The sequence below is a fragment of the Suncus etruscus genome, chromosome 8 (genome assembly GCF_024139225.1).
Source record: "Suncus etruscus isolate mSunEtr1 chromosome 8, mSunEtr1.pri.cur, whole genome shotgun sequence".
NCBI lineage: Eukaryota > Metazoa > Chordata > Mammalia > Eulipotyphla > Soricidae > Suncus > Suncus etruscus.
The window spans coordinates 52035295-52059094 of record NC_064855.1 but is presented as its reverse complement, the minus strand read 5'-3'; the positions used below and the strand labels follow the sequence as shown (position 1 = coordinate 52059094).

The 23800-nt window shown below is 35.0% G+C and overlaps 1 protein-coding gene across 2 annotated transcripts in view; it reads right to left on the bottom strand.

The window, feature by feature from the left end:
• The window catches only part of NBEA (neurobeachin), a 697365-nt gene that overhangs the window by 55354 nt on the left and 618211 nt on the right, over positions 1-23800 (bottom strand). For both annotated transcript variants that reach the window (XM_049778738.1, XM_049778739.1), the window contains one exon: positions 18087-18254. In XM_049778738.1, coding sequence (XP_049634695.1) covers positions 18087-18254 — 168 coding nt within the window. The remainder of the gene's footprint in view (positions 1-18086; positions 18255-23800) is intronic.

Sequence of the window (23800 nt, the reverse complement as noted above, 5' to 3'; positions counted from 1 at the left end):
TGTCAGATGAAATTCTTGATCAATTGATACCTGTGGACAACCAGTGGTATTTAGACCAGTGGTTGAAAAGAAAGTATTTGTTAGATAATATTTGAGAGAGAAGATTTTGGTTAGAGTTCATTTTCTTGTTCCTGAATATGGTTGTTCTTTATAGTTCCTGTACTATAAACCTAATTAAAGAGAACTTAGTCCTCCTGCTTGCTTCCTAATTGAAATAATGAATCATGATAATTTCATAAGTGATTTAACAAATGCATCTGAAAAGAAAACGAGGACATTTTTATTTATTTTTTGAGGACATTATTTATTTATCTGTTTGTTTATTTATTTATTGTTTTTTGTGTTATGTGGCCACACCCTGTGACTCTCAGGGGTTATTTCTGGCTATGTGCTCAGAAATCGCTCCTGGCTTGGGGGGACCATATGGGACTCTGGGGGAATCGAACTTCGGTCTGTCCTAGGTCAGCTACGTGCAAGGCAAATGCCCTACCACTACTTTGGCCCCTATTTTATTTTTTATAAGATAAAAACATGTCTGCAACATGATTTCTTCACCAAAACAAGTTAGCTCAAGCTGGGAAAATGAATGTACTTTATTATTTTGGTTTTGGGGTAGATCTGAATGTATTCTAAGCTATGTGTGAGGTGGATGCTCCTGGAAGGATTTGGGAGACTATCCATAGTAAGAATCTAGGCTTCACACATGCCAAGCATGTTTTATAAGCATTCAATCCATTAGTGATCTCTCCAGCCCAAGAGCATGTGTCCTTTTTTTTAATTATTATTTCAGTCACACAATATTCCAACACCCTTCAGTTTGTCAGTGTACACTTCCTGTCTCCAATCACCAATGTCTCCAATTTCCCTTCCATACTCTCTCTCCAGTTTGCCACTATGGCAGATATTATTCTCTCTCTCTCTCCCTTCCTCTCTGTTTTTCTCCCTTTGATATCATTTAACAAGAAAAAAATCCAACTCCATTAAAAATTGGGGAGAAAAGATAAACAGAAACTTCCTCAAAGAAAAAATGTAAATGGCCAAAAGGCACATGAAAAAAAATCTTCCACACATTAATCATCAGGGAGATGATAATCACAATGAGATATCAATGCTTGCCACAGAGACTGGGACACTTTAAAAAGAACAAAAAAATCAACAGTACCTGCCATATATGTGGTGAGACCGGGTTTCTCATTCAAATGTTTATTGGTCCAGCCTTTTGGGAATATGGAATTTCTCCTTAAAGCATGGATTTTTTTTTTTTTTTTTTTAGTTTTTGGGTCACACCTGGCAGTGCTTAGGGGTTACTTCTGGCCCTACGCTCTGAAATAGCTCCTGGCAGGCTCGGAGGACCATATGGGATGCCAGGATTCAAACCATTGTCCTTCAGCATGCAAAGCAAATGCCTTACCTCCATTAAAGCATGCATTTTAACACAATACAGAAAGCTTGTTTTACCCTGATGCCTTAAGTGAATTAGCTGTGCTTAGAGCAATAACTTTCTCAGGGAAAACAGAGAAGGGAGCTGGAACATCCATCCTTCCTGCTCCTGGGAAACTGGTCCTTATGAGCTGCATCCCTGCATTCTCAGATTCTTAGTTTTAGCCAAGGATTGCTCAGGACAGGAGGAAAGAAGGCAAAGACTTCTCTGTAGGAGCTTTTCTGGTCAAATCACAGATCACTCAGCCAGTGGCTGAAATCCTTTCCTCTGCCTAAAGTTATAGCTCTCCCAGGTTCTCCATTTTCTGTCAAAAGTTTCCTCTCTTATACCCGAAGCCCTAGAATGAATGTGGAAATGCTAGATTGCACATGCTGGATCATTAATCTACCTCTTTCAAACACACACATTGTTTACTTTATAAAAGCTTTAATTTTTGTTTTGAGGGAGGGTTGTGGCTTACCTGGAAGCCTGTCACTAGGTTAGGGGTCACTGGAGGAATCGCTTTGGAACTGAAATGGAATTATCCCTGTGCAAGACAAGTGCCTTACCCCCTGTACTACATTATATCTCTGGCCCCTAACCTTGACCATCTAATAAAACCTGTTCATAGCTGTACTAATGGGTTGTTTGTTATTCATTTCATCACCATTTCAATTCAATCATGGGAAAACACATTACATATATGCATGATGTTTACCATTTTAACTTTAAAAATGTACAACTGTTCATATGGTTAAGCAACCATTTCCAGAATTCTTTTCATCTTGCAAACCTGAAACTTTATAGAGCCAATAAACAGCATCCTTTTTCTACTTCTAGCAAGTCCCTGAACACCATTTACATAAATATTTTAGTCACTGGAATAATACAATAGCTATCTTTCTCAGAATTTCTTAGTTTACCTAGTCTAATGTCATTAAGGATATTGTTTGGTATGTATAAACTACATTTTATTTATTTGTTTGACAAATAGGATTTGTCTCCTTTCTGATTACTGTGAATAAAATTGGGCTATACAAATACTGTGTAAAATCTTACTCTTTTTGGATAGATACACAGAAGTTAAGTTACTTCATATAAATTTACATAAACAGGTACTTAAGGACAGTGCCAGTAGTAAGGTGCTTGCTTTGAATTCTGCTAACTCAAGCTTGATCCAAGACAACCTACTTGAACCCTTTAGCACCACCAAAAGTAATCTCTGAGAGCAGAGCCAGGAGAGAGCCCTGAGTATTTCTGGATATAGCTGCGAAACCTAAAGTTTAAATGTACATATTCTATGTAAGTTGATACAAGCCTATGTAATTATATAAATCATATTGAAGCTATAGGTTAATTTACTTTTAAAAACTCATGTTCTCAATTGAGGTTATATTATTTTGCATTCATCTAAATAGTGTACAAAAGTACCAATTTTTCTATATCCTTGCAAATAATTGTATTTTGTTTTGCACAATTTTTTCATAGCAGTCATTCTATAGGTCTGAGGTTATGTGTAATTATGTATTGTATTTCCTTAATAGTTATGTTAAGCATCTTTCCAGATGCTTGTTGGCTACTTGCATTTCCATTTTGTTTTTCCTTTTTTGAGATATAACTGGGTGCTCAGGGATTACTCCTGGATTTGTACTTAAGGATTACTCTTGGAAGGTCTCAAGGGACCATATGAGATGCCAGGGATCAGACCTGGCTCAGCTATGTGAAAGAAACATGTTTTAATTCCTGCACTATCTTGCATTTCTTCTTTAGAATGCTCCATGGGTTTAGAGCTTGATTGATACAAATAAGATTGGGATTCAGCCCTGGACCTACAACAACAACAACAACAACAACAAAAAGCACTAGCCTAGCTTTTAGTCTACGTTCTGTTCAACAAACAAGATCTCCAATTACAGAGGTCTGACTGACACAATCGCAACTGAATGGGTCTTCCGGAAGCATAACAAAAGACTCTATCCCAGGCTCCATCAGAGGAGCAGCGTAATGACCAAGACCACTAACGACAGAAGATGGATTAAAACGACACCGAAGAAGTAGAACTACTAGAACCACAAAGAAAGACTTCATCATAAGCTCTATTCCTTGAGCTGTACAGACACCAAGATCTCTAGAGACAGAGGTCCGATTTTACCATCCATGATGAAGCAGAAGTCTTCTATACACTATAAAAGCACCGAGGAAAGAGTAGATGATCATGCAAGGAGTCTATAGTTAATCCCAAGACAGTATACTTCAGGGTGGAGAAACCCTGTATCTCTTAAGCCAAGGGAATTCCCTCTATAATATCCTCAGTAGTTACTGTGCCTAAACAAGGAGAAAAAAAAAGCACAAAATAATCATTTTTCCACATATAAATTTATTGATTGATCGATTTTTATTGACGTATTTATTTTGGTGTTGATATTGAAGTTGATGTCTCCAATTTTATTTTACTTTATTTTTCTCTTTCTTTTTGTACTCTGACATGGTTTGATTTCAGAACCGAGACTATTGTGTGGTGCTTGTCTTTATTGCTGTAGTGCTCATTGGATATTTAATTTGATATTTCTTTCTGTATTGATGTGGTGTTTCAATTACCTTTTCATTTCCTCGCTCAAACTGAGTTTGAAAGCCTCTAGAAGGACCCCACCATTTTCAGCTTATTTGATTTATTATTATTTTTATTTTTTTTCTTATTTTTTTTTACTCCATTCTATTGCTCTTCTTTCCTTCAAACAAAACCACATAACTCGAATTATCGAGCTCCACCTCTCAAATAGAGGGGGAAACATGGGAGGGTACCAGGACCAAACAGATATATGATCACTAACAGTAAGCTAGACAAAGAGGGCCCACCTACTCTAGAAGCCCGGGGTGTAATGGTGGGGGATATTGTTGCAGGAAGGGAACGGGGATGGGGGGAGGACAAACTTGGTTATGGGTATTCCCCTGATTCAATGTTAATATGTACCTAAAATACTACTGTGAAAGATATGTAAGCCAATATGATCAAAATAAAAATAAAAAAAAAGATTGGGATTCAGTAACAATGGCTATATTTTTAATGGCCCAAAATATGACTGTATAAATTCAAGACTTTTTTTTGAGAATTCAGAACATTAATGGGGGGAAACAGTTATAATTTTCCAGAAGAGACTCTCTCTGCAACCTATACTGGAATAAGTTCTAAAAAGAAACACTTGTTTCTTGATTTATACTGGCTTACATAGAAGCAATGATTTTAATAGATAATTCTAAGGATGCTCCTACATTTTGGGTTGTTGACTTATTTTTAGGCTAAGAATTAAATAATACACAAGGTCAAATAAAAAATGCTACAAAATATGTAAGTGTAATCAGCAAAAGTCTCTGCTGGCTGATTCAGAGAATAAAGAGGAAGCAACTGATTGGGAATAGTGGTGGGCAAAGAGGGAAAAGAGAAGTAGCACAGGTGGTTTTCTTTCACTATGTAAAATAAGTTAATCTAGGGCATCTAAACATGGTAAAAAAAAAAGTAAAAATAGTGTGTTAATACAGACTTCTTTGGCATGTGGAATGAAATCAAGACAAAAGTACACCAGGTAGTGGGTAGATGTTCCAAAATGAAAAGATGCATTTTTTATTCATCTAAATTCTGATGGAACATTAAAACTGCACACATTCAGCAGAACAAAACACTCTTCTTTGATTTTGACCTAATGGAAAGCAAAATTTAGATACATTGGATTGAAATTTGAAATGGTTTTAAGTAGATCATCAGTATGTTTAAAATCTTTAAAAATTAATTCTAAGCATCTAACTGAAATGTGTAGGTACTTAGATTGAGTACTGTCAACAAATTGAAGAATGAAATAGAATTTGAATAATTGCTAATTTATGCTTAGGTAGTAATTGTGTAATATAACTAAAATCTATGTTAATAGAAGATTAAAAATACCTTTAGGCTATTTCTATTATAAACAGCAGGCTGCAATTTCCACCCTTCTCCTTGTGAAAAATATGACTATAGATGCTTGTGAAAGCATTTGCTGTTAATTTCTGAAAATCAATAATTAGCACTTCTCAATCCCACACAATAAAAGTAACAAAGAAGAGCAATGCATATAAATGACACATATCCACGTTGATAAGCTGCATTATTTATGCTTTTCTAGTAGATGATTGATGACTATGGACTAGCAAAGGACTACAGTAATTACAGAAAGATAAACCTAAATTAAAGATTTATTCACTAATCAAAATTAAATGGATGTCATTAATTTCCTTGGTACTAATTTATATATAGAAACTTTATTAATTGATCTTTATAATCTTACTGTAGCTGCTGCTGAGAAATGCAGAAACATACATATGAGCTACACCTTTATTTGTTTTCAGGGTCATACTATTCCTCTCATTTCTACAAAAATTTTTAAGTGCAAGTAATATCTAATGTGTGCTTCTACTCACACATTTAGAATACTATAGTTTTATTTATTTTGTTTTTAATTTTTAACAATTATTATTCTGCAAAACTTCCAGAAAGAATTGGTGGATGTTAGGGAATTAAGATGGTGTTAGAAATCCTAGTCAGTCATTTATTTAACTGTCATTTATTTAATTTTATTTCCGAATAACTGCTTAAAAGAAAAACCTTGGATATGTCCTGCATAAAGTTAACTAGGCATCATAGCTATTGTAAATGGATAACTTTATGTTACAAATGCATTCCTGCAACCTAGAAGGATGGAGTGGATATCATTTGCCAAATCAATTGGAAGTTCAAATAGAAAAAAAAGACATAGTATAAAGAACTCATGAAAAGAAAAGCAATGTGGTGGGAGAGCCAAACCCTGCCACTCCAGCAACCCTACTTTTTCTTGTTTTGTTTTGATTTATTAGTTTTTTACTTTATTTTCCTTTTCTTTTTTCTTCTACTTTTTTCTTTCTTTTTCACTCTTGTGGTTATTATTTGGTGATTTATTTTTATTTTTATTTGCCGGGTGCATTTTTTTCTTCCATTTTTTTCTCTTTCTTTTTTTGGTAGTTGTTACTAAATTTTTTTTCTCCCTTTTTTCTTATCCTTTTTATCTCCAATGACGGTGGAATGGATGCTCAATCCACAACAAGCTATAAAGTGCAAACCAGTTGCACTAGCATTCTGGAGGGAGATATGGGATTCATGCTGGGAACAGGGGTGGAGGGAGGATAGCACTGGTGGTGGGAATGCCCCTCATTCATTGTCACTATGTACCATAAATGATGCAGTGAAAGATTTGTAATGCACTTGGGTCACAATAAAAATTAGAAAAAAAAAGAAAAGAATAGCAATGATTTTGGAAGCCACCAATACTGTCACTACACACTTTCAATCACATCAACAGGACTTCCCCTTATATATTTTGTGAATTTAAGGTAAGCCAGCATTGCAGCTATTTGGGTGAAAGGTACATCTGTCTTGTAGCTTTTTGACAGTCCTATTATGTCAGCTCCTGAGGAAGCAAAGAATAGTTCAGCAAGAAAATAAAGCAAAAACTAAAGTGATCTATTTTCCTTCCCATGGGAATATTTCTCTATATCAAATCCAAAGGAATGCTTTACTATTCTTATTAGATCAAAGAAAATGATAAAAAGAGAAAACACAATCTAAGATCAAGTAATATTAGTAACAGAAAATTAAATCTAAAAATATCAATGTTTTCCACTTTTATGACTACCAGTAATATAAAAATAGTGGATGGCTTAAATATTCCTATAATAGATAAATGTGTGCATATGTATAATTAAATGCTGTATGGCCATATGTTATAACAGTTTGCCAGAAAAACAATCTTGCATAATAGTTTATGCACATACCTTTCTCTGTCAAAGGGAAGTAATTTAAATCATATTTCAGTTTGGCAATATAAATTTAAGACATGATAATAAAGAGAAATGATTAAAACAAAAGCTGTTTCAAGACAGTTGATTTTGTGATGATTTTAGGTGTAATATATATCTACATTATGTTTTATTTCATACATTTTTTTTGCCATGCCTGGTAATGCTCAGGGGTTACTCCTGTATTTTCTCTCAGAAATTATTCCTGATGGGCTCAGGGGACCATATGGGATGGCAAGATCAAACCCAGGTTGGCCAAGTACATGGCAGATGCCCTATATGTTGTGTTATTGCTCCAGCCCCATTGCATACTAAGTATTTTCATGTATCTTTTCTCATATAATCCTTAAATACAAGGTGGATAGCTTATCCACAAGTTGGATATCTTTCATGTTATCATTTTTTGGATGGGGCAAATAAAAGTGACTTAAAAGGGCTACCAGATTCCCTGCGTGAGGCTGCTAAGGAAGACCTCAGCAAACTTAATCTCATCAAGGTGCACCAGCCAGATAGGTGGTCCCAGCCTACAAGGTGGTACCAGACTCCTTCCAGGTGCTTTTAAAATGCCTCCGAGTTCCTCCATTCTTGGTTTCCTGATTCCCTGCGTGAGGCTGCTAAAGAAGACCTCAGCGAACTTAATCTCATCAAGGTGCACCAGCCAGGTAGGTGATCCCAGCCTACAAGGTGGTACCAGACTCCTTCCAGGTGCTTTTAAAATGCCTCCGAGTTCCTATTCTTGGTTTCCTGATACCCTGCGTGAGGCTGCACAGAAAGACCACCAGCAAACTTAATCCCATCAAGGTTCACCGGCCAGGAAATGGTGAAGCAGGGAGATTTGTGGCTGTTTAACTTTGCTTTGTGGCCACGTGTATCTCCTAACCCATGAACCCCACCACAACACGCCATAAAGCCACACTACGAGCATGTCAAAGGGAAAACAATGAGGACAACAGCATGCATAGAGAATGAAGATGGCACCTCTGATGACCCAAAAAGTACCAACCACACAGTTAACCTCTCAGATAAGTAGTTTAGAGTAGTAATATGGGATGCTCAGAGAACTCAAAGAAAGCATAGATCAAGCTGAACAGAACACAAAAATAGAAATCAGAAAATTCCAGAGTGAAGTAATAAAACTGAAAAACTCAGTAGATGAAATGAAAAATCTCAATAGAGAGCCTCTCCAACAGAGTAACAGCAGCTGAGGACAGAAGCAACAAGCTGGAAGATGAGATGCAGAGCAACTCCATACAGCAGAAGAGACTGAAAAAGAATCTTAAAGCAAACTATCAAACAATGGAAAAAATACTCAAAAAATGTGAACATATAAAAAAAATAGAAGTCTTGACAAATTCAACAGAAACAACAAAAGAATTATTAGAGTCCCAGAGACCCAGGAAGGAAATACCCAGGTAGAATCAATGTCAAGGAAATTGTCAAGGACATCTTACAGAGAAAATCCCAGAGTTAAAGATGGCATGAACCAAATCCTGCATGTCCAAAGAGTACCAGCTAAAAGAGATCCAAAAAAAGCACCACAAACACATCTGAGTCACAATGACAAATCCCAAAGATAGGAATAGAATACAGAAAGCAGCAAGATCAAAAAGGGAAATTACATTCAAAGAAGCAACCTTAAGTTTTACAGCAGATCAGTCGCAAGAAATCCTCAAGGCCAGAAGACAGTGGTGGGTTATAGTGACAAAACTCAACAAAATGAATGATTTGCCTAGAATACTGCACCCAGCCAGATTCACTTTCAGGTCTGAAAGAAGTATACATAGCTTCACAGATAAACAGCAGCTCAAAAGCTTTACAGACTCAAAACCAGACTTAAAAGGAAAATAAATGGGACTGGAGAGATAGCATGGAGGTAAGGCGTTTGCCTTTCATGCAGAAGGTCATTGGTTCAAATCCTGACATCCCATATGGTCACCTGTGCCTGCCAGGAGAGATTTCTGAGCACAGAGCCAGAAGTAACCCCTGAGCACTGCTGGTGTGACCCAAAAACCATAAACCAGAAAAAAAAAAAAAGGATAATTAAAAGGTCTTCTTTAAGACAAGACAGACCAACAGACACAACAAACTTCTACACAAAGATGACATCAAATCCCAAGAAAATAATCTCTCTCAACATTAATAGACTAAAATTTAGTCTATTTAGTCTCAAACTCAATTTACTGGGGGCCGCAGGAGGCAAAGTCGAGGTGATCCTTGAGTGCAAAGTCAGTAGTAAGCCTTGAACATTGGGGGTGTGACCCAAACAACTAAAACAAAACAAAACAAAAAAAGATTCCTCTAGGGCAAGGCCACAAAATGTTGTACAGAGGGCTGCAAACGGCCTGTGGGTCATGAGTTTGAGACACCTGGACTAAATGCACCAGTTAAGAGACACAGAATGGTAAATGGATTAAAAATCTGAAGTTGGAGCTAGAGTGGTGGTGCAAGGGGTAAGGCGTCTGCCTTGCCCATGCTAGCCTAGGACGAACCGTGGTTTGATCCCCCAGCATCCCATATAGTCTCCCAAGTCAGGAGTGATTTCTGAGAGCATAGCCAGGAGTAACCCCTGAGCATCACTGGGTGTGGCCCAAAACCAAAAAAAAAAAAAAAAAAAAAAAAGAGGAAAAAGGAAAACCTGAAGCCAACATTCTGCTGCCTACAAGAAACACATCTAAACAGTAAGAACAAATATAGACTCAAACTAAAAGGCTGGAGAAAATTCATCCAAGGAAATAACTCCATTAAAACAGCTGGAGTGGCCATATTAATATCAGATGACACAAACTTTAGACTCAGAAAAGTTATAAGGGACAAAGATGGTCATTTAGTACCAAAGAATATGTAGAGCAGGAAGAAATCACTCTCCTAAACATATATTCACCCAATGATGAACCAGCACAATATTTAATACAATTGTTGACAAATCTGAAAGAAGATATCAATAACAATACAATAATAGTAGGAGACATCAATACTGCCCTTGATAGATCAACTAGGCAGAATCCAAAGAATACAGTAGCTCTGAAAAGAGATGTGGAATAAAATGGACTAGTGTGTGTGTGTATATATATATATACATATATATATACATATATATACATATATATATATGTATATATATATATACATATATATATGTATATATAGCACTCAATCCCCAGAAAACTGGATACACATTCTTCTCCAAAGCATGTGGGTAATACTCCTTAAATAGTTGAGCTTATATGTTTAAACTGTGATATGAGTCAAAATTTAAAACAATTTAAATAACATCTAATACTCAACAAATCTAATGTTTACTTATTAAGAAGAGCTTTGTTCCAGAACTATTCTGTCATGTTTTTGCCTAGAGGCTGTCATGATAGTTTGTTATCAATTACTACTTTACACACTATAAAATCAGTTAAGCTGTCATATTTTTCTCAGCCAGAAATCCTAAACTGTCAAAGAATGTCAATTTCAAATCTGACATGGAGAAGAAAATAATGTTTTCTAACCTCTAATTTTGTGACACTTTAATACCATAATTGCTGTGGTTAGTGTGGCCTCTTGATTTCACCTGTCAAGGAAGAATGAATCAATAACCTAAAGCTATATCTCAAGTTTTAGCTCTAGCCTCAAAACTCAAGGTTATAAGCTGATTGTGGATTTATTATTTTAGAAACAAGAATATACATCTATGTATCAAATATTTACATTTCAAAGACGTGTTTTACAATTCAAATCACATATTAGTAACAGTAACTAACTACCCTTCCTTTTTTTTTATTTGAAATGATCTTTCACATGAATTAGTTATCATAGTACTAGAAAAATGGTTAAAATACGGTGAAGTGAAAGGAACTAAGTGTAAAGGTCACCGTTTTGAACACTACTTTTCTAAGAATGTACCCTCTTAAGTCACAGCATTACAGTGCAGACAGAATTTCAACTGTGTGTGTGTGTGTGTGTGTGTGTGTGTGTGTGTGTGTGTGTGTGTACTGTTGTTTCTGGGCCACACCTGCTGTTGTTGTTCAGGAATTATTCCTGGCTGTGCTCAGGGGAGTCACCTGGGATACCAGGGATAAAACCCAGGCTGGCCTCATAGAAAGCAAGTACCCTACCACTGTGCTAGTGCTCTGGCCCCATCACCTCTGATGTTCTTGACATAAGGTCTATGTCTTCCAGTGTTCCCTCAAAGGGGAGCATAATGACAGTCCAAATATATATATATATATATACATACATATACATATATATACATGTATATATATGTATATATATGTATATATATATGCTGTACTTCATGCCATTATCTAGAGTGTGACTTTCTTGTGATAGGAGATGTCAAGTGCTTTTTATGCTGGCAAACATACATTCATATTATTGGTCCCTTTTATATACAGAAAGTGGTTAATATGGAGGGGGCTAAAGTGAGGGTTAGCCACATTACAATAGTGTGCAGAATATTCTTGAATATGAGTTCTTTGGGGGCACATTCTTAAATGTTTGTATAATTCACTCCTGACACACTCAAGGAGCTATATGGGATGATGGGAACAGAACCCTGGCTGGCCACATCCAAGTACTACCTTCTGTACTATTTCTCTGGCTCCTTTACTCTTGATAATATAATGTAGTTTGTTTTATCTACTAGCACTAAGGTATCTAAATTCCAAAAGAGGTAAAATGTTTCACTGACCAAGAGGCCAATGGATAAATATCTCTGTTGGTGTCTGCATGGGCCTATATTGTCTGGGTGAGGAATAAGCAGGGTTCAAGGCATTCTGTGCTGCTTCTTCATTAGAACTGAGAGTTTGATTCAGTAATATGAGGTACTGGAAAGGAAGAACAATAACATCACTAAGTTCTCCCACTGGAGCCTCAGTATCTAGCAGTTATGAGATGTTTGGTTATGAGACTGTTGGAAGGAGAAATGCCTGGGCTGAGAAGCTTCACTCAACAGTCTGCATCCTTGAACTAATTAATACATGGTTCAGACCATCTAGAATAAAAAAACGTAGTTTTTTCCCCAACCAAAAATATTTGTGTAGAGAATACATTTTCTTTTTCTTTTTTTAAAAAATATATTTGTTTAAACACCTTGATTACAAACATGATTATGGTTGGTTTTCAGTCATGTAAAGAACACCCCTCTTCACTAGTGCAACATTCCCATCCCCAATGTCCCAAATTTCCCTCCTTCCTCTAGACAGGCTTTCTACTTCCCTCATTCATTCTCATTATTAGGATAGTTTTCAATGTAGTTATTTCTCTAACTACACTCATCACTCTTTGTGGTGAGCTTCCAGAAGTGAGATGGAACTTCCAGCCCTCCTCTCTTTTGTCTCTGAAAATTATTGCAAGAATGTCTTTCATTTTTCTTAAAACCATAGATGCGTGAGACTATTCTGCATCTTTCTCTCTCCCTTTGACTTATTTCACTCAGCATAATAGATTCCATGTACATCCATGTATAGAAAATACATTTTCTTTCTTTTTTCTTCTTTTTTGCTTTTTGGGCCACACCCAGTGACGCTCAGGGGTTACTCCTGCTATGTGCTCAGAAATCCCTCCTGGCTTGGGGGAGCATATGGGTCATTGGGAGACATAACTGTGGTTTGTCCTAAGTTAGCTGCGTGAAAGACAAATGCCCTACCACTTGCGCCACTGTTCTGGCCCCAGAGAATACATTTTTATGTAATGTTTCATGAAATGTAATATAATGAAATGTAATGTTTCATGTGTCCCGCTGTTTCACTATTAAGGGAAATATATAGTTGAATTATTTTCTCATTTCCCCCAAAACTGATGTGATGCTTTGTAAAAGCATGTACTTTTAAAATTGTTTATCCTATCATTGGTTTAAATATTATGGACTTCAGGAATGGATGCTTCAGACCTTTATATGGTCTTTAGTACACTATACATCAACTAGCAAAGTTCCAATGCCATTCATCACTTGAAAGACCCCTCTGCTTATTGCTCCTGAAACTAAAATTTAAGTTGGCATTCTGAATACTGACACATGAGTTACTGGATCAAGGAGGCAGGTAAGGGACTTGGAAAGAAAGAATAATAACATCATGATGATTGAATTAAAATTAAAATTTAGTAATTTATGATCTAATTTATTAATTTAAATTACTAAATAAAATGTAGTAATCTATGATGATTTTAGTCGTTTTTTTTTGTTTGTTTCTGTTTTTTGGGTCACACCGGCAGTGCTCAGGGGTTACTTCTGGCTCCATGCTCAGAAATCGCCCCTGGCAGGCATAGGGGACCATATGGGATGCCAGGATTCGAACCAATGACCTTCTGCATGAAAGGCAAATGCCTTACCTCCATGCTATCTCTCCAGCCCCAATTCTAATTCTAAGCTTTGTTAACTTTTGCTTGTGCATTTGCCTAAGCTATTCATAAGTGTGAGATTACTCATAATTATATTTTGCTTTCTTACTTAGTACAATCACCTTATAGTACAACAATTTTGTTCCAAGGATACAATCATTCTGAATGGAAGAGTATGATTTCATTGAGCTACTGTTTCTATTTTTTTCCTGAGGGGGTTTCCCAAGGAGTTCTTAGCAAGCTTGGGGCTGCACCTGGTAACAGTAGGGCAACTGGACGAAAGAGGTCAAAGCTTGGTTCTACTCAGGTTATGCATTGATCAGAAATACTTGGCAGTGCATGGAAGCTTCCAGGGTAGTGACTGAAGAACAATGAGGTCCTGATGTTCCAACTGGGGTCCCTGAGCACTCTCCCTATCCTCACCAGTGTCTTTGCCAAGTTATCTTTCAGACTGCTTTTCTGTTTGGCTACTGCTAATAAAGCTATTATTAACATATAGGTGCAAATATACTTTCAAATTAGTGTTTCATTTTCTTTGGATATATGCTTAGGAGTGTATTTCTAGCTTATATAGAATTGGAAGCAGGAATTTATAGGATTCAAATATCAAATACTATATTAAGGTAAACAAAGTCGCAATTTATATTCCGCTTTCTTTTAATTCTCTTCCTTTTATTCAGGTATATTAAAAAGGTGATGTTTTGTAAAGTCTAATTCAACCTTACACTTTCATTGTAAACATTATAACTAAAGTACAAGAAGAGAAGTGTCTCATAATTTATGATATGGATAAAATCTCACAGTGACAACAAATGTATGATAAAATAGTTGGGAGAAAAATGTACATGATACTAAAAGTGAAAAAATAGAACTGGTCTTAAAATATAAAGACAAGTAATTCCAATAATTTTCTTTTTTTCTGGTTCTAAAGGTATTGGTCATAGAAAAAAATTTGTAGAGCTTTAAATAGAACTAGACATGACACAAGCAAAGGCAATTGTTAAAATAATTAAGTTCAGAATTATGTTTTATAAAATAATAAGTTCATACTTTGTAGCAAACCATCAGAATTAGGCTAGTGTAATACAGTCTATAGTAAAAATATATCCCTTATTTCATCAACCAATTTCACAGTATATGGCTTCTTTCATTTATTCATTCTCTGTCTCTATCTTTCTCCTAGCTTCAGGCAGTAACTCCATTTCTGGTGCTTATAATATGGTATAATACCCTACCTAATAGTTTGCTTGAAACCTGTTCTCTGAATATTTAGCCCTACAGGCTCAATAATCAATGATTGTAAGGCTCTTCCCTATCTTTTCCCCTTCTTCGCCTGCAGGCATATAATAGATTCATTTTGCTTTTATAGCAGTATAAGAAATAACTTTAGGATGCAAATTTTTTATATTGAGTTTAATCTCTAAAATTTACAAGTTCTCCATCTTTAAAATGAAAATAAAAACAAATTTAGAGAGCCTTCTAGTGACTGGAAATACAGAAATAGTAACTTGTACTCATACAGCAGATGGCAGCTATCTGGTAGAATTGAAGACTGAGATACAGCTTCCTTGCAGCAACAAGGATCTAGCAGCTGTTGCCTTTTATTCTTTTCACCTATCCAAAATAAATTTCAGCAATGTGGAAGTGATTTAACTAATATTTTATATGACTATTTTCATTGAAAATATGTATATGCCCATTATAGTACATAAATTCCAACTGTTAGCTATAAAAATTTCAGAGTAAGAACATATGGAAATAAAAGGTGATAACTCACTTATTTCATAGCTGCAGTCTGAAATAGCCCATCTAAAGATTGTAACTATTTTTATTAAAAAAAACACTTGCAAATTATTTGTATTTGAGCTCTTGTTTAAATATTTAATTGCTGAAACTTATGAGACATTAAGAAGATTTAGTGAAGATGAAGTAAAATGAATAACATAGGGTAAATGAAACTGCACGATATGTATCTTTAGTTCAAAAAGGGATTATACTCTGGTCTCCGCTTGTTTTTGACATATAGCATTCATCTTTCTACTTTTGTCAAGAACCTGAAATTTATGTTTTGTAAAAAGTTGTGTTTAAAGGGAATTTATGCAGAAAAGACAGAAAGTTAAGATTGAGTTTTTGAGATGAAAGATCCTCAAAGAAAATGGTAACTGGGATACAAAGGCTGCCCACAGAATGGAAAAATTATTCACCTATTCACCCAAAACCCATCTGTTAAGATGCTAATATCTGAGATATATAAAGAACTGATAGAGCTTAACAAGAAAGAGACATCCCATCAACAATGGGAAGAAGAAAGGAAAAGACATTTTCTCAAAGAAGAAATACAGATGGCATAAAGGCATATAAAATTGCACTAGTGAAAGGGGGTGTTCTTTTTTGTAACTAATATCCAACCACAAACATGTTTGTCATCATGGTGCTTAAATAAGTTATTAAAAAAAAAGAAAAAAAGTACTATGGATAAGGTTTCAGTGTCAAAATAAAAAGGATTTGCTAATAAAAAATGCTGCGCATAATTAATCATTAGGGTGATGCAATGAGAAAGAATCACACTACAGTTAATGAACCACATCAAAAAGAATAAGAACAAGCATTGCTGGCATGGATGTGGGGAGAAAGGAACTCTCATTCACTGCTGGTGGGAAAGTCAACTGGTCCATCATTTTTTGGAAAAAGATATGTAAATTCCTCAAAAACTAGAGTTGAATTCTCATAATACTCAGCAATACTACTCCAGGAATTATAACCTAGGGGTCCAAAAACACAATGTAGAAAACCCCTATGTACTTCATATTCATTGCAGCACTATTCACAATAGCCAAAATCTTTTTTTTTTTGCCCTCCACCCAATAGCCAAAATCTTGAAACAGACCAAGTGCCTGAGAGAGATGAGTAGCAGAAAACCTGTTACATCTGCATGATGGAATACTATGCAGATGTTAAAAATGAAGTGATAAAATATGTACATACATGGATGAATATGGATATTTATATGCTGAGTGAAAGATACTTGGGAATGATCACTCTGGACAAAAACTAGGAACATGAAGAAGGTAAGGTGATATACTTTATATCCCTTTAGTGGCAATATTGCAAACCACATAGTCTAAAAGAAAAATGGGGTGAGAGGAAGAGAGAGAAAGAAAGAGAGATAAAGATAAAATGTTTGCCAGGGAAGCATGCAGTACGGAGGAAACATTGGTGGCAGGAAGTGTCTGTTGAAGGGTGTTGGACATTTTATGACTGAAACTCAATTATAAACAACTTTGTAATTTTATCTCATGGTGATTAAATGAAATAATTTTTTTAAAGAAATGAATGTGAAGGAGTGGGAAAGCTACAGAATGACTATACTTATTTTTGGCATATAAAACAAGATAGTATGTTAATAATGCCCAAAGGCAAAAAACGAAAAGGCCCAAGAGGACCAGTCCATGGTAAGAAGCTTACCAAACATACTGAGTAGTGCAGTTTGAGCAGAAAAGAGACTTACTCTATTCTGAAAAGAGAGGAAAACCAGACTATGAAAAATCATGGGTACAAGAGCCACACAGCTGAAAACTGCAATATCTGGGGAAGTGGGCCAAGTCCTCACCCTGCTGAAGCCATGCCAGTTGCCTCCACTACCCACAATAGCTACTTTGCCAATGCATTGCTTCACTACTTAACCACTGAACTCTGCAGAGATACCAAAATGACCTAAACTCCAGCTATGCCAGTATTTAGGCTGATCACCAAGTCTTTTTTGAAGTGAATGTGGGCACCTTACCCCTGACTTCTTTGCACTTCTGGAAGACTTGGAAGCTGAAACCATGACCCCAAAAATCGCATAATAGAGAGCTTGGAATTTCTCAACACACAGCTGTAGACAACTTCAAATTTTTCATCATAGTAGGAATATAGCGGTTTAGATAAATGCTGATTTAAAACCACCAAAAGCTCCAAAACAAAGCAAATTACCCAAAGATCAACTATCAATAAATACCTTTAGTAAACCTTCTGACAATGAGTTACTTAATGATCTCATTGAGAAATCTGATAATTTTCACAAATTTTCTTTTCACTATAATTAAAATATTTTTATTACCACTTACCTGTAAACAAGTAATATAAATTATATTATTTTGTGCTTGCTAAGGGAGTAGGCTTGAGGATGGGTGGAAATTTGAAGACAATGGGAAAGGAAATTTTACATTGGTGGTGAGATTGGCATGGGGGATCATAAGTGGTAGAGATAAATGTATTATGATCAACTATGTAATACATACTATTACATATGTAATACATATTACAAATGTATTATGATTTACTTTTCAATGAATATCACCTTTTAATAATTTATTATTAAATAAATGGCTTTAATAAATATTGAACATTTATTGGAAAAAATCACTCAAAGACTTTAGAAACAAACAAAATAAATTGTAGAACTTTTTGGACTAGTATGAAGCTTAATACCTACCTCCCTAAGCACAGGGTCAGTGATACTATCCAGGTTCACAGAGCCTTCATAGGTCAAGTAGTGGAAAACGTTCAGAGCACGAACTGCTTCTGGTCCTCGCTGTTTGTAGCCAAATATCAAGTCAATCCATTGATGGAGTTGGCAAGAAACAAACTCACTTTCCAAGGCCTGAAATGAGTCAAGCAAGAAATAAGGTATCAAATAAACTTGACTAAGTCCCTTATCTTTTTCTGTGTCTTTGATGTATTCAAAGTAGACATACATTTCTTTTTTTATTTTTGGTTTTTGGGACACACTCGGTGACACTCAGGGTTACTCCCGGCTATGTGCTCAGAAATCTTTCCTGGCTTGGGGGACCATATGGGATGCCAGGGGATCGAACCAGTCCATCCTAGGTTAGCACGTGCAAAGCAAACGCCCTACCACTTGTGCCACTGCTCTGGCCGCTACCCACATACATTTTTATTTTTCAAAATTACTTTCTTTAAACAAATAACTTAAAATAGACTCATATAGCAATGTGGCAGGCTACAAAATTAACACACAAAGATCAATGGCCTTTTTATACACCAAAAATAATAGGGAAGAAATGGACATTAAGAAAACAACCCCATTCACATTAGTGCCACACAAACTCAAATATCTTGGAGTAAACTTGACTAAAGATGTGAAGGACCTACCAGGGGTCTCAAACTCAATTTACCTGGGGGCCGCAGGGAGGCAAAATTAGGGTGATCCTTGAGTGCAAAGTCAGTAGTAAGCCTTGAACATTGGGGAGTGTGACCCAAACAACTAAAACAAAACAAAAAACAAAGAGATTCCTCTAGGACAGGGCCACAAAATGTTGTAGGAAGGGCAGTTTGCCGCCTGTGGGCCGTGAGTTTGAGAGCCCTGAGTCCTATACCAAGAAAACTGTAAAACCCTGCTCCAAGAAATAAGAGAGGACACATGGAAATGGAAACACATACCCTACTCATGGATTGTCAGGATTAACATAATTAAAATGGCAATACTGCCCAAAGCATTGTACAGATTTAATGCAGTCCCTCTAAGTATACCCATGACATTCTTCAAAGAAGTAGATCAAACACTCCTGATTCTAACACTCCAAATTCATTTGGAACAATACCCCCCCCCCCCAAATAGCTAAAGCAACCTTTGGAAAAGGAATATGAGAGGCATTACTTTCTCTAATTTTAAACTGTATTACAAAGCAGTAGTTATTAAAAACAACATGGCTTTGGAGTAAAGACAGATCCGCAGATCAGTGGAATAGGCTTGAGTACCCAGAGAATGTTCCCCAGACATACACTCATCTAATATTTGTAAAGTGGCAAGAAATCCTAAATGGAACAAGAAAAGCCTTTACAACAAGTGGTGTTGGCATAACTGGTTAGCCACTTGCAAAAAAAGGGAATTCAGACCCCCAGCTAACACCATGTAGGAAGGTAAAATCCAAATGGATTAAAGACCTTGATATCAGAACTGAAACCATAAGGTATATAGAACAACACATTTAACATACTTAAAACACTCCATGACATTGAGACTAAAGGCATTTTCAAGGATGAAACAGCACTCTTCAAACAAGTGGAAGCAGAGATAAACAGATGGGAATATATTAAGCTGAGAAGCTTCTGCACCTCAAAGGAAATAATGCCTAGGATACAAGAGCCACCCACTGAATGGGAGAAATTATTCACCCAATACCCATCAGATAAACGGCTAAAATCTAAAATATACATGGCACTGACAGAACTTTATAAGAAAAAAACATCTAATCCCATCAAAAAATGGGGAGAAGAAATGAACAGACACTTTGTCAAAGAAGAAATGCAAATGACCAAAAGATAGATAAAAAATTGCTCCACATAACTAATCAGGGAGATGCAAATCAAAACAACAATCAGGTACCATCTCACACCACAGAGATTGGCACATATCACAAAGAACAAGAACAAATGGTGCTGGAGGGGATGTGGAGAGAAAGGAACTCTCATTCACTGCTGGTGTGAATGTCCTCTAGTCCAGCTTTTATGGAAAATAATATGGAGATTCTTCCAAAAACTGGAAATTGAGCTCCCATATGATCCAGCTATACCATTCCTAGGGATATACAAAATATACACAATACACAAATACACAAAATACAAATATACAAAAATATAATTCAAAAGTCCCTTCCTTACACCTATATTCATTGCAGCACTATTTACCATAGCAAGACTCTGGAAACAACCAAGATGCCCTTCAACAGACGAATGGCTAAAGGAACAGTGGTACATATACACAATGGAATATTATGCATTTGTCAGAAGAAATGAAGTCATGAAATTTTCCTATACATGGATGTACATGAAATCTATTATGCTGAGTGAAATAAGTCAGAGGGATAGAGATAGACACCGAAGAGTATTACTCATCTATGGATTTTAAGAAAAATAAAAGACATTTTTGTAGTAATTCTCAAAGTCAATAGAGATACAGGCTGCAAGGTCCAGCTTACGATATGAAGCTCACCACAAAGAGTGGTGAGTGAAGTTAGAGAAATAACTACACTGAAAACACTGTGAATGAATAGGGAAGTAGAAAGCCTGTCTGGGTGGGGAGGAGGTGGGAGGTTTGGGGCATTAGTGATGGGAATGTTGCATTGGTGAAGGGGGGTGTTCTTTATATGACTGAAAACCAACTACAATCTTGTTTGTAATCAAAGTGTTTAAGTAAAGATATTAAAAGTAAGAAAATGTCATTATTTCAGTTTTTAACAACTGCATAACATTCCATTATAGATTACCATAATTTCTTTAGCTACTCATCTATTCTCCAGCACTTGGGTTTTTTCAAGATTCTGGCTACTGTGAATAGTACTACAATGAGCATAGGAATGCAGAGGGTTTTTCTACATTGTGTTTTTGGGCTCCTAGGGTATATTCCTAGAATTGTTAATGATGGGTCATATAACTACAAATATTTTACTTATATGCATGAGTTATTTTTCTAGAAATAGTAAAATACCACATTATATAAAAAGACTGAAATGGAATTTTTTAAATGAATAAACTTGTATGGTATGAATTTTAATATTAAATAGGTATTTTGAGGAGACATTCATATTAAAACAAAATATTTTCAAGTACCCACTTTAAAGCTCTTTTCCAATAAATTCATTTAAATTTAAAATCAGTGCCATTCATTTAAAGCTAAATAATTTTGTTAGAAAATTTTTAAAATTTTCCTGTATTTTTCTTCCACAAATCCTCAAATTTACTTTTACACTACAGTAGGAAAAGCCCTTCTGCTGTGAATTAACTGCTATTGAACTTTTTAATCAATGTGCAATTTTGTATGTTTGCTAGCAAGTGGAAAACTAATGTAAATTTCTAAGAATCAATGACCATTTTAATCTAAGTTCATGATCATCTATCATATTTAGAATAAAAAACCCTGTTTATTTCTGAAGAATCCATCATAAACAGCATACTTTTATTAAAAATTCTTTCTTGATTTTAAGAGAATGCTGATTTCAAAAACATGAACAAACAATATAGAACTAGGTCTTAAATTTCAAATGTGTAACAATGTAAATGATTTTCCTAACAACACTCCTATAATTATATACATGAATGAACTATTTATATGGTTGCATGTCCCATTTTTATAAGTGCAGAGGTCAATTTTAATTTGAATTTATTAATAATTATTTCTTAAATTATCCTCAGAAAATTTCAGTTTTAATTAAAAATCTTATAAAATATATTAATAATTTCCAATTTTTATTTTATCACATTTAATTAGTAATTTATTCTCTTATTTCTTCTTTTGGAAGTTTTTCTATTTTATTTAACACAACTACTCTGTATATTTCTCATTTATAAGTATGAAAAAGCATATATATTTTTTCTCTAAGGATATTTTCCAAGCTAAAAATCAACAGAATTTTTATTCATTGTATATCATATAACAATTCATTATAAAATACAGGGAATGAAACAAAAATTGAGTGATTAAAATTCTATACTGGTTTATATACATGCATATATATATTTATATAAAGTTGATTTGGTTAGTTTGTATGAATGATACTGTCGACTCAGGGTTAACTAGTTAATAAATAAATAGTACTTTCAGTGCCTGTTGTAACAAATGATAATATGAAAAGAATGAGTAAGTGGCTGTCTTTCATTGGAATTCAAAATAGTTGTAAAACTAAATATATTATTTAAAGATTTATAACTTCATCATTTAAGTTGAAACAATTTCAAATAAATCTTATATCATTAATGATACTCGGAAAGAAATGATTAATAAAATTTATCATTCTGTTAGAAAGTAAGACAATGATCATATAAAATACTTTGGGCCTGGGGTGCAGCTCGTTGGTAAAGCATTTGCCTTGCCTGTGTGCTGTCTTGTATAGGCCTTGTACTGAGGGAAAATACTGACACAATTATTAGGAATACAGGAGATTGCTTTTCACTAATTTCAGTATTTTTTTAATTTAAACAATGCGATTCACAAAGTCCCTCATAAATATACTTCTTTCAGTCATTCAATGTTTCAAAACCAATTTCACTGCCACTGTAACTTTTCTTCACCAATGCACCTGCCACCCCAGCCTGTCCTCTTAATAGGCACAAATTTACTTCATATTGCTTGTTACAACAAAATGGCAAAGAGAATTATCATAAAAAATTAATAAAAGTCAATTTGTGATAATTGTTTTATCTTTCTCATTTGATTTTTTAAACTTCTAAACTATTCTATCTCCATCTCCAATTTAACTTTCATTTCTTTCATCTGCCATTAATAAGAACTGTAATGTGTCTGATATTTCTCCTTGTATCTTCATGCTTTCATATAGTAGTACCTATCTTTTGTGCTTTTTTATTTATAGAATTGTGCAGGGTTTCAGATTTTTTTTATATTTCAAACTTACCACTACAGTTCATGATTGATCTATGTCATTTTATAATAGCTTTTGGCATCTAAAGCTCTCGGCAGTGAACATTAGCCTTCCTTTAACTTTTAGGGATAGTTCTGTGATAAACATTTTTTTTTTACACAGCTTTATGGATCTTTATTGCGAATTTTTTTGGGAGTCAAAATCTAGACTAGCCAGTTATGTCATTTCCTGGAATGGGCATATATTTAGAACTGATGTGCCAAAATAGGATAATATTGGTTAATTCCCATACAATTTATAGATTTGTATACAATTATAAAATTAAAAAATGATTACTGGAAATATAGAAAAATATCATTATTTATACAAGCTGATTTTATTTTGGAAACCTCTATTAGTTATAACCATATATGGTTATATGTGAACCATATTCATTTTTTCCTATAGACATTCTCAACTTTAAAACCTATGTAAAACATAGTGGTGACATGAAGCATACTTTTCTATTTTCTAATCTCAAGGGGTTAACTATTACTTAGTTTTGATATAACACATATATATACACATAAAATACATTACTGTGTTGTTGATGTTTTATTAAAATTTTTATATTTATATCCATATTATAATGCTCTATTTCATTTTTTCTTTTAAATTCTTTTAATTGTTTCTAAATTAAAAGATCACATTTAGGGGCCGGCAAGGTGGCGCTATAGGTAAGGTGTCTGCATTACAGCGCTAGCCAAGGAAGGACCGTGGTTAGATCCCCAGGCGTCCCATATGGTTCCCCCAAGCCAGGGGCAATTTCTGA